General features: G+C 42.2%; 1 protein-coding gene across 1 annotated transcript in view; it reads right to left on the minus strand.

The window, feature by feature from the left end:
• Positions 1-11,147, minus strand: part of DSTYK (dual serine/threonine and tyrosine protein kinase) — a 29,828-nt gene extending 18,681 nt beyond the window's left edge. The window contains exon 1 of the mRNA XM_010854167.1: positions 10,367-11,147. Coding sequence (XP_010852469.1) covers positions 10,367-10,837 — 471 coding nt within the window. The 5' untranslated portion in view covers positions 10,838-11,147. The remainder of the gene's footprint in view (positions 1-10,366) is intronic.
• Positions 11,148-12,846: the final 1,699 nt, after the last annotated feature.

The following is a 12,846-nucleotide window of genomic DNA, read 5'->3' on the forward strand; positions in this document are numbered from 1 at the left end:
TGCTTGTTTATTTGATGGATTTTCTTAAAATTTTGAAGTGAATTTCCAGGTTTTTCTCAAAGGACCATTTTAAGTGTGCAACAGAACCGTCAGCCAAAGCCGCCAAGTCCACTTGTAGAACCAATATCCTTTGTAAAGGAGAGCTGACTTTATTTGCTCACAAATGCAAATTCATTTTTGAAAAAAAAAAAAAACAAACAAACAGGATTCAGTGGATAGAGAAGATGTGGTATATATATGTATACACACACACACCCCCACCCCCCTACCTATACTTCCCTGGTGGTTCAGATGGTAAGAAAATCTGATCCATGGGACTGGAAGACCCCCTGGAGAAGGGAATGGCTACCTACTCCAGTATTCTTGCCCGGAGAATGACATGGACGGAGGAACCTGGTGGGCTACAGTTTATGGGGTCACAAAGCGTCAGATGACTAAGCAACTAACATTTTCATCTATAACACACACACGCACACATACACATACAGTGGACTCCTCCTCAGCCATAAGAAGAATGAAATCTGGCATCCGCAGCAACGTGGATGGACCTGGAGGGCACTGTGCCAAGTGAAACGGACACAGAAAGACAAACACTGTACTATCTCACGTACATGTGGAATCCAAGAAATATACCAAGCTAGTGATTGTAACGAAAAGGAAACACACAGGTACAGAGAAAAAACTAGTGGTTACCAGTGCGGACAAGGAAGGAGAGATGGGAAAGATCGGGGTAGGGGATTATGAGGCACAAACTGCTATGCATAAAATAAATAAGCTTCAGGGAATATAGCCCGTATTTTATAAATAACTATAAATGGAATATAACCTTTAAGAATTGTGAACCACTACGTTTTCTACCTGTAACTTATATAATACTATACGTCAGCTATACATCAAGCTTTAACAATCCCCCTAAAATGAACTCTGATGGTAGATACTGCCTGGTGCATTGGCACCTAGAAAGAAGGTATCTACTCCTAAATATATCTTGTACAAACAAAAACATATAGAAAACAAGTACCGTGCTCTCTCTTCTCCATTCCCCAGTTAATTAATTTGTGTAGCAGGTCTCACTGTTCTGACTATCTTGACTGTTGGAAGACAGGCAAAAAGAGCTGCTGCTGAGACCCTGGCAGCAGTACAAACTAGACTGGAATGTGATACATGATTCTGCAATACTCACGGCAAAGAGATGACTCATGCCTGACGGTTATAAACAAAAAGGGAAGCCACACTGTCTCCTGGAGACAGGGAGTGAAAAAAATTCAAGAGAGGATGAGCCCTGTTCTTGGCCCATATATTACAGCCACCTGAGAGGGAAGACTGACCTCAGACTATTTCATGGAAGACTGCACTCCTTCCTGGCACTTAGAACAGTGTTTGCACTTACTGAGCATTCAATAAATAAATGTGTAATTACTGGATGAATGAATGATGCCTTTACTATTTGCTCAAAACCATTTTCAATCATCATATGTAAAACTGTCAATTTTTTAACCCATATCTCACACATTTATCTGGAACTGCTGTTTGCGTCTACTCTAAGAATGAAGCAGTGAGGAAGCATTTTGCTCTGAAATCAGTCAAGGAAGAAGAATCCAAGGAATCAGAAGAATATGCCATAATTCCCATTTTGAGTTGCAGAAAATTCCTAAAGAGATGTCTCTTGTATAATATGTCTGCACAAATCTGTGGAATCTACAGAAGCCAATATATTACCATTAATTCTCTTGGCAAGACTAAGAGAATATAATAAAAAAGCAAACTGCTACTCTGCAAACACCAGGATTTTCCTCTTTGGTGTTTTAATATAAAATCACACTATCATAAGTGCCGAGAAGAAACGGTTCAGTCACTGAAGCCTGACCACTTCCTAAGAACACTGGCTCTGACTGGTGAGGACTCTTACTCTATGGCTCACAGTACATTACACCCTCAGCGATAGCTAAGGATGGTCGTCTTAACCAACAGTTCAAACAGAAGACGATCATACACTCAGATAGGTCATGAGTGTCTTTGCCTACAGCTCTGCAACCTCATTCCATCACACAGAAAAGCAGCACATAACTAGGTCCTACCCCTTGCATAACAACGGACACATCCCGGACGCCAGTCCCTGTCTCCATATTCTATCAACCATCACCATCAATTCTCCTCCCATGCCCACTATCACAGAACAATAGGAGGTTTTCCCCATTTTACTCAGGGTTGATTCTTCCTCATTTGTGTACAGTTCTCTGAAATCACTACCCCTCTTAAACATCAATTATACAGTAAGGCAAATACACCCCTCCATGGTGTTGCAGAGAGTCACACCACTGAGCACACACAGTCCATGCATACCCCTCTCCCTGTTACACTGCAGAAAATACCCTGACTCTTGATCTGAACACTCTCCAGTGGGGAGCTGTGACTAAGCTGCTTTCTAGAATATAATAGGCCACAAGCAGCTGTGCCAACCCAGGGCTTCACCCTAGTAGTCCACATAAAATGGATACTAGCTCATCTCCCTAGTCAGTAAAAGTAGGGAGTGGTAACTTACAGATCAGAACAAGACTTGAGAAAAACCATAATCCCAACCAAAGCCCTCAACTAGCCACAGAAAGCATGAGACCATCATGCTAAAAGCCGAAGTGTGTTTATGATCCCAAACACATTAAAGTAAAGGCTTTAGATCTGCATCTCAACTCACAAGCATGAAGCCCTCCAGGATCAAAACTATCTGATTTCATATTGTGATGAATCAGATAACACACAAGTTGACAAGAAGGTACTGAATAGCCTCCTACTGTGTGGATATTCAAACATCCAGGTGTCCACAGATACAAAATTAGGAATGTGAATTCTCTCACCATTTACTAGACTCATCAAGAAAGACAACAGAAGAATGGAGAAGAAAGAAATGTCTGAAGAAAGTTAAAAGTTACCTTTTAACTTTATAACTTTAACTTCTGTATTTTTTTTTTACCTTTATAACATCTCTCTCTTCTTTCATTTTATTACAAAAGTACTTCATAATAATTATGAAGAACTTTGCTTCTGAATGGAGCACAATAATAAGTCTAAGTAAGTAGGAACCAGAAGGACTTAAGTCTCACAATGGAAGGAGTTCCAGTATGGATGGCTGTCAGGGAACAGATGGGTGGCTGAGACAGGACGAAGTCCTCCTCTCAATTCATTCAAAGGGAGGCTTACTATGGGCCAGACACTGTGCTAGATGCTTTACACCTAGCCTCTCATTTAAGCCTCATACCAGCCCTAAAACACACGGATTATTACTTCTGTTTTACAAATGGGGGATGCCCTAGGACCACAGTCACACAGTTAAGTAACCAAGCCAGGATGTAAATCCAGGCTCACCTGACTACAAAGACCGTGTATAAACAGTGACTGAGGTCCACTGTGTCAGGAATTGTCTTGCCTGGTGTTAGAGAAGTTCTGAGAGAAGAATAAAGGATGGACAAGATCATTTCAGGGACTCTAACAGTCCTAGCTTTCTGTGTTAAAAGTATATGTTGGCAACAAGTAAAAAGCCCTGCTTTGCTCAAAAAAAGGATGATTAAGACCATAATCTCTGCCAGATTTTCTCCCAAAGAGCTAACCTTGGAAGGCCAAAAGTGAACAAGTGGTGGTGAATTGAGAAAATAGCCCTTTAAGCTAGTCTTTTTAAGAGGGATCAAGGCTACTACAGCGAGCATGGGATTTTAAAAAGAATCGTGCCTTTAAAGCATACATATCCTTAATAGGTAAATTAACCTATAGTAAGTTATTACCAGGTTTGTTAGCAAAGAGCAATGTATTGGTTATATTTCACTACATATGTTAGTGTGTGTTAGGGGAAGGCAGAGAGATGCTGAATTCAAAGAACATAGAATTACTGCCTAGAAGGAACTTATATTCAGCATTTGCCTGAACTTCCCAAATCCTTTTTTAACACATTACTTTTAGTTCCCTTTTCTTTTTGCCCCATAAAATAATGGTTTCTTTATTTTAATATATATTTTTAGAATACCATTCTTTATTTCTCTTATACATATTACTCCAACCTTGTTATTTTTCCCTTGGAAATGGCCATCTTTGACCTAATTCCATATACTCTCTTTTCCAAAAGTATCCGCTTACTGTCAGATAAAAGACTATCACCCAAACTTCTTTCATAAGGTTTACCTTTCAATCGAGATACATTCCAGAGAAGACATAGCATCTAACTTAAAAGTAAGCAACACTTAACAAATTTATTTTCATAAGGCACCAAAACAAATGCCAAAAATTAAACAAAACTTGAAAGAAGACAGTTTTCTAGCAACAATGTTTAATGAATTTGGGGGTTTAAATTTTGCATAAACTTGTCATTTTTACTTTGATTTGGGGTTGTGAAAGTATTAACTGCTGAGAAATTAAAAAAAAAAAACAAAACAGTGTCTGTATGGACAGAACAGAGAGCTTAGAAACAGACCCACACACCTATGGTCAATTAATCTCCAACAAAGGAAGCAAGATACACAATGGAGAAAGACTGTCTCTTCAGCAAAGTAGTGTCCGGAAAGCTCATGAGTCAGAATCCCAAGGCAATAGAAATAAAAGCAAAAATAAACAAATAATCAAACCTATAAGCTTTTCCACAGCAAAATGAAAAGAATAATCAATATGAATAATCAATAATCAAAATGAAAAGACAATATACAGACTGAGAGACAGTATTTGCAAATGATGTGACTGACAAGGGTTTAATTTCCAAAATACACATATAGCTCACATAACTCAATAACCAAAAACACAAACGACCCAATCAAAAAATGAGAAGACGTAAATACAGGTTTCTCCAAAGAAGAGATATAGATGGCCAATAGACATGTGAAAAGATGCTCAACGTCGCTAATTATTATAGAAGTGCAAATCAAAACTATAAGGAGATGACAGAGGAACGGATAAAGAAGATATGGTACACTTATACAGTGGAGTATCACTCAGCCATAAGAAAGAACAAAACGTTACCATCTGCAGCGACACGGATGGACCTAGAGGTTGTCATACTGAGTGAAAAAGTCAGGTAGGGAAAGACAAGTATCATATATATTGCTTATGTGTGGAATCTAAACAAAAATGGTACAAATAAACGTATTTACAGAACAGAAATGGAGTCACAGATGTAGAAAACAAATTTAGGATTACCAGAGAGGAAAAGAGGGGGAGGGATAAACTGAGGGACTGCGACTGACACGCACACTACTGTATGTGAGAGAGGGCTAATAAGGACCTACTATCACGCGTTACAGCACTCTGTCAGGACCTATGTGGGAAAAGAATCTAAAGAAGAATGGTTATACGTGTAAATGATTCACTTTGCTGTACTCCGAAACTAACACAACACTGTACATCACCTATATGCCAATAAAATTTTTTAAAAAATAGATCACAACAGCAGAATACAACTACAGTGAGGTACCATCGCACACCAGTCAGAAGGGCCAGCATTAAAAACTACAAATAACAAATGGTGAAGAGGGTGTGCAGAAGCCTCCTACACTCTTGGTAGGAATGTAAATTAGTATAGCCACTATGGAGAACAGTATGGAAGTTCCTTAAAAAACCAAAAATAGAGTTGCCCTATGATTCAGCAGTCCCACTGCTGGGCATATGTCCAGAGAAAACTCTGATTTGAAAAGACACAGGCACCCTAATGTTCACAGTAGCACTATTTACAATAGCCAAGACACGGGAGCAACCCAAGCGTCCATCCACAGAGGAATGGATAAAGATGCGGTGCATATACACAACGTCCACTTCTCCTCAGCCATAGAGAAGAATGGAATAGTGCCGCTGGCAGCGACATGGATGGAGCTAGAGACACCACACCAAGTGAAAGAAACCAGAAAGATAAATGCCGTATGATGTCACTTATATGTGGAATCTAAGATATGATACAGATAAACTTATTTATGAAACACAAACAGATTCACAGATAAAGAAAACAAACTTCTGGTCACCAAAGAGGAAAGTGGGTGAGGAGGAATAAACTAAGTGAGAGTTTGGGATTAGCAGACACAAACTACTATATGTAAAACAGAGAAACAAGAGGCTTCTACCGTATAGCACCGAGAACTACATTCAACATCCTGCAGAAAACCATAATGGAAAAGACTTTGAAAAAGAACATATATACAGACAGACACATACATACATACACATAAGACTGAATCACTTTGCTGTACAACACTGTAAATCAACTAAAAAATTATATACCAAATAAAAAGCTTTTAATTTTTAAAGATTAAAAAGTAAAAATATCAATGTCACTATGAAATGACAAATAGATTACTTCCATTGATGGCTACTGAGGTTTATAAAGAGAAAATTTAACTATTTCAACTCATTAGAGTTCAAAGTAGCAAAGAAAAAAAATAAGTTTATTTGCAAGTCATTAGACCTTTCTTGGAAACATCAGTGTACTTCAGTTCCCTGAAGTACCCCTTCCCAGACATCACCAGGAGCCAGGCACCAGGACGCGTGACAGCCCCGCGGCCACGTGACAGCGTGTTTTTCCGCGGGGCCAGGACACCCGGCAGGGACACACGGGCGACTGGTGAGAGCGGAGCGCTGAGGGCTGCGCAACGGCCGTCAGAGGTAAGATGCCGCCGCTGGGCTGCAGGAATCCCATCTCAGGCCGAGGAAGCGTAACCACCTCCGTTTCCTTTTATTCCTTCATAGGGAATAACATATCTAGACTCACATACATCAGACTGAGGCAATTCTAAGGCAGACGACTGTGTGCCGCTGGACTTGTAAATGGAACAAAAAAGAGAAGGAGCTGAGATATACACCAGAAAGAGGGCGAAGGTTAGGATGGGAAGGATGTACATGAAGACAAAACTAGTGAACACGGAGAAGGGTGAAATGTACTGCCAACTGGAAAATGACCATGTTTTGACACTAAATGAGGTTTCAGGAACTAATGGTTTGACAGTATTCCTCTATTATTGAATTATGAACTGAGAATCTCAGGGGACCCAGAGCTAAAAAACTGGGAATACTGTAGTATTCCATGTGGGTACCATGTGGTATGGGGTCCATGTGAGTTGCCCTACTCTGAAACAAATTGAAAATGGCTAATTTATGAGGACTTTAAAGTAACATATTAGAAGAATGACCATTGTGTAAGAGAGTAAGGGGAAATTCTGCTTTAGTAATTTGACAGTTAAAAATGAACATCACATTTCCCCTAATTCAATCTTGGTTTCCTTTAGCTAAACGTTTCCTTTCTTTACGACCCCTTTTAGGAACCAAATTGAAGGGCTGTTTAGAGCTAATTCTCTAGTTCTAAATATAACTGGAGCTAAAAAAAAGATCTTTCTCACTGGCAAGAAAAATCTTCAAGGTAGCTTAGGAAATGCTCCCAGCAGTAAGCCAATGGAGACAGGAGTCTGACGACAGTGGCAGAGCAGAGCCTGAGGCTGCAGAGGCTAAGGCCCCTCTGAGGCTCACCATCAGGGGGTTCTAAAGTTAGAAATGTGGGGGTCCGTGGCTGTTTCCACATCAAAATCACTGCCGTATAAAGCAGATCCAAAGAAACATTACTAAAGAAGCCTCACAAACCACATGAAACAGAACACGGGAGGCTAGAAAATTCTTGAAGAAAAGAGAAGGATATTTCTCATGAAAGAGAATCTATACATATTTCAACCGTGCAGAGAAAACTGGTTAGGTATCTTAACTTCCCTCCCAGCCAAGTAGCCTTCTTAATTGTTAACTCAGTTTGAGTGCTTACTATATATACATGGGGGTTTCCCTCGTGGCTCAGTGGTAAAGAATCTGCCTGCCAATACAGGAGACGGGGATTCAATCTCTGGGTCGGGAAGATCCCCTGGAGAAGGAAATGGGAACTCACTCCAGTATTCTCGCCTGGGAAATTCCATGGACAGAGGAGCCTCGTGGTATAGCCCATGGGGTCCCAGAATTGGACACAACTGAACGACTAAACAACAACACTGTATTCCTTGAGCATCGCTGAGAACTCTCACCAGTAAGACATGCGCTCATGGCTTCCCTGGTGGCTCAGATGGTAGAAGATCTGCCTGTAATGCAGGAGACCAGGGTTAGATTCCTGGGTCGGGAAGATCCCCTGGAGAAGGAAATGGCAACCCACTCCAGTATTCTTGCCTCGAGAATCTCATGGGCAGAGGAGCCTTGCAGGCTACAATCTATGGGGTCGTAAAGAGTCAGACGTGACTGAGCTACTCACACACACACACACAGACATGACTGAGAGACTCACACACACACACAGACATGACTGAGCGACTCACACACACACACACTTGGGAAATAGCTCTCACTTTCTTTTCTGTGACTTTATTAGCTTAGCTCATGGGACAAAAGTAAATGAGCACTAAAAATCAAAACCAACAAAATGAAGGAACACAGAGAAATCAATCAAATACTGCACCTGTCCTACAGATGGCTTTGTTCACATTCCAAGACTGTTTTTAAAACTCAAGAACAGGAAAAATCACCACCCAACCAAGAGCAGTCATTTCAGCTATTTAACAGTGTTTTTTAAGCTGTAGGTCAGAATACATTGTCAGATCAACAATTTAGTGGGTTGCTATCATTTTTCAAAAAAATGAAGTCAAATAGAATAGAGAAGAAAATATCAGTGTATTTTGCAAGAAGTAAAAGTACTGTTTCATGGAACTTTATTCCAAATGCACACATGTATATATGTACTCGGTCCTAATAATAAAATGCTATTTCTGAGCATGAATTAAAATCTAAAAAAGTTTGAAAACCACTGAGCTCTTGGAAACTGAAGTAACTAGACCAGAACAGAATACTATAGACTGTGCTTGGATCATACACTTACAAAGCTTATGAGTCAACTGAGCAGGCTCAGTCAATAAACAAGGGTCACAGCCAGAGTCATTCGAGAACTCTCGCATTGTCTTGGAGCTAAGAAGTGCACGCTCTCGGTCTGAACACAGAGGAAAGTCACCAGTGAAACTGAGCTGAGAGAAAATGCTGGTTTGTATACTAAATCCCTCTAGCATTTATTGAGATAAAAGACAACTGGACTCTGGAAAGAAATGAGATGACAGTTTCTACCTCCAGAGAATCACAAGCCAAAGCCACAATCAAAGGCCTCACTGCACTGACTGAGAGACCAAACCTTCCAGAACAGGAGTAGGTGAAGCGAAGAAGAAAGTGCTCTCCAAGTCCTGCCAAACGAGCCCCTCCTTCCTGGCACAGCTAATCAAGGTGACAAACTCTCTGAGAATGTCTGCTTCTTTTATTCCTGCCAGCTTCTGATCCTTGACATAGGCACCTTCTCTGCCCAACCCCATGCTCCTGACACATTCACATGCTGTGCCTGTCACCTTTTGGTCTAATAAATAGTCTAGTCCTAGCTATACAGTAGCAAAGGAAGTCTTGCACAAGAGACAAGTCCTTCCTAGGTAGAGATATAAATACCAGACAGATAATATTATCTTTTAGGAAATGCCACAAGACCTGTGTCCTCTTCAGGAGTTTACTTCAAGAGAGAAACAGACATATTCTTCAGTTGATAGGATCTCTTTATTTGAGCCAGATCTGTCCTCATGTTCTGAAGTCCCTTAGAAAGTAGGAGACATGACCTGGCTCACTTAGTAAATGACGGCTGCTGCTGCTGCTGCCAAGTCGCTTCAGTCATGTCTGACTCTGTGCGACCCCATAGACGGCAGCCCACCAGGCTCCCCCGTCCCTGGGATTCCCCAGGCAAGAACACTGGAATGGGTTGCCATTTCCTTCTCCAGTGCATGAAAGTGAAAAGTCAAAGTGAAGTCGCTCAGTCGTGTCTGACTCTTAGCGACCCCATGGACTGCAGCCTACCAGGCTCCTCCATCCATGGGATTTTCCAGGCAAGAGTACTGGAGTGGGGTGCCACTGCCTTCTCTGAACTGATGGCAAATCTAAGAAAAAACTCATTAACTTCTTCACTTGTTTTCAATTCCGTAAGAATGTCAATCATATGTTCCTTTTAGAAAGGGATGGCTAGAGACAATTCTAGCCACGCCTTCCTGCTAAGAAATGAAAAAGGATTTCTAACCCTGATCCTCTCTCTGTAAAGGCAGGCTGAGATGTAAGTATCATATTCTTCAGTTTTAGAAAGGGATTAGACAAACTGCTCAGGGCCTTGCAGCACAGCAGTAGAGGCAGGGATGGGCACTGCTACAGCCTTGTCTGGTTTTCAACTTCCTAGATCACGTTCCTTTGACTCTATCTGCTGATGCTCAGAGCCCACAGTACACACTGCCAAACTACTTTCTGAGAAAGCTCAGGTACAATGAAACTGGTGCCTACGAGTGCACCCGTGTAAGGACGAGACCGGTACCTGTAAGAGAGCATGGCGCATCGTCACCTCCAGTTCGGCTAGAACGCGGGCAGCGTCCTCACTGTCCTCCCGCGCCTCTAGGTCCTCCTCAGGGACGGTCTCCCAGGTGCCCTGGTGAGCAGCCAGCGTGTGCACTAGTTCGTACCGGTCAGGGAGCGCCAGGCTGACCCGAGTCTGAGTCCCATAGGTGAAGCGGAGGCGCCGAAGCTTACAGTTCTCACCGCCCAGCTTGTTGGTGGGAAGCACCTGCACCCCCAAGAGCAGGTTCAGCAGCTGGCACTTGACACTGCAGTCCTGGCCGAGGATCAAGATGCAGGGCAGGCAGTCCACCATCTGCTGGAGGCGCTTCTCTTCCTTGGGTGGGAAGGAAATGCAGCTCAGCTGGCCTGGGCAGGGACGGGGGTGGAAGGAGAAAGGAGTACAGAGAGAAGAGTGAGGAGGGGCAGACAGAGACTGACACAGAGATCCCATTAGATGGCAGCCTCCTAGAAAAGAAACTTCTAGGAAGCTCTTGGTGGAAGGAGATACCAGAAAAACATCCCAGTAAGGAAAAGTTTCTCAAATATCACACAGGAGTCCCCTCTCTGGCTCACCCCCGGAGCAGTTCTTTCTTTCCAGAAATTTCGTGGCAGTGACCTAATCTCCCCTTCCTGACCCGGTTTCAATCAGTGGAGGGACAGCCTAAGGAGTTTACAAGGACTCAATCAAAGGACATTAAACTGACAAAACCAGAAAAGACTATGCTACTGGGACGTGAGTCCAAGGACTGAACGCGTGCGTTAATGCTCAGACACGTACAACTCTTTGCGACACCATGGACTGTAGCTTGTCAGGCTCCTCAGCCATGGACTTTTCCAGGCAAGAATACCAGAGTGGGTCGCCATTTCCTACTCCAGGGGATCTTTCCAACCCAGGGATAGAACCCACATCTCCTGTGTCTCCTGCACTGAGAGGGTGATTCTTTACCACTGCGCTACCTCGGAAGCCCGCAAGGACTGAACACAAATCAAAATAAAAACCTTCCTTGTGACACAAAACCTAATACTCAAACACAGAAAGGTTCTTTAAAATGACTCTACCACATGCAGTTTATTTTCCTTATTTATAACATATTTTATTGTAACTAAATGTGTGTAGTCTTTTAACACACATACATTGAAATAAAATGTTATTTGAGTGTGCATAAGCATAGAATCTTTTCCGGTTCATTTCTCTGATAGCTGGTAACAGCATCCCAGCTCCAAGTCATTTGTTTTCTTAAAACACTGAATGCTTAATTAAGATCAGTATCTCTAATCAAATCATATTCTTTCAGTTTATGGAAGACAAGACCCCAAGTAAGACAAAGGGGAAAGGACTACCTGTTAGGATAAAATCCAAGCAAATCAAGGAAGATTTGATCTATCTCAGAAATATCTTTCCAGGATACACTCATCTATACTGCAAGCTTCCACAAAACAGATCATATAATACTCAAGAGAAAAAAAAAGGCTTCCTAAAGTATGAGAACTTCTAATTGGGAAAAGGAACCAGAAATTTGTTGACTGGAACTCTCCGATTCCAAACTCAATCACTCCCCAACTTGTTCAGTGACAGTGCCTGCCCAAGTCTAAGATTCAGGCAACTTCGTGTTTGTTCAGAAAGGCACAGACACACAGTTCTTAGGCTGTTAGAAAGCCGATCTGTATTTGAAGCCATTTAAATACATACATCTTCATTAAAATTTAGGGTGGCACCAACTGAAACAGTATTTGCTTTAGTCATGTAACCATGAGCTGCATTAAACCATTCTTAAGCTATTTATTTTATGTAATTGAAGCAAGAGAGGCCAGATTCATTTAAAAGGTTGTCCCACTCTGGCTCTACCTGCATGTGTCCCTTCAGTCGTGTCCAACTCTACAACCCCATGGACTGCAGCCCGCCAGGCTCCTCTGTCCATGGGATTCTCCAGGCAAGAATACTGGAGGGGGCTGCCATGCCCTCATCCAGGGGATCTTCCCAACCCAGGGATCGAACCCAGGTCTCCCACATTGCAGGAAGATTCTTTACCATCTGAGTCACCAGGGAAGCCCAAGAATACTGGAGTGGGTAGCCTATCCCTTCTCCAAGGGATCTTCCCAACACAGGGATCAAACCCAGGTTTCCTGCATTGCAAGTGGTCTCTTTATTGACTGAGCCACCAGGGAAGCCCCTCAACTCTACCTATCCTGCTACAAACTATTTTAAATCTTCTCTCCAACAAATGGCAGCAAAAGATTTAAAGAAGCTGGCTTTCACTCAGACCCCTTTACGCGTTTCATTACGCTCTTCCTTTCATGTCTGCCTGTTAAGTACGTCACCTGGTCAGCAGAAGCACACCAGCGCACACCAGCACACCAGCAATACGAGACACTGAAACACGGAAATCTATTCTCCTGGGAGAAATGAGAAGCAAAACATTAACTGAGGGCCCAACTCTATGCAAGGCATTTATTAAGCAC

This window comes from Bison bison, unplaced genomic scaffold (genome assembly GCF_000754665.1).
Source record: "Bison bison bison isolate TAMUID 2011002044 unplaced genomic scaffold, Bison_UMD1.0 scf7180017864338, whole genome shotgun sequence".
Taxonomy (NCBI): domain Eukaryota; kingdom Metazoa; phylum Chordata; class Mammalia; order Artiodactyla; family Bovidae; genus Bison; species Bison bison.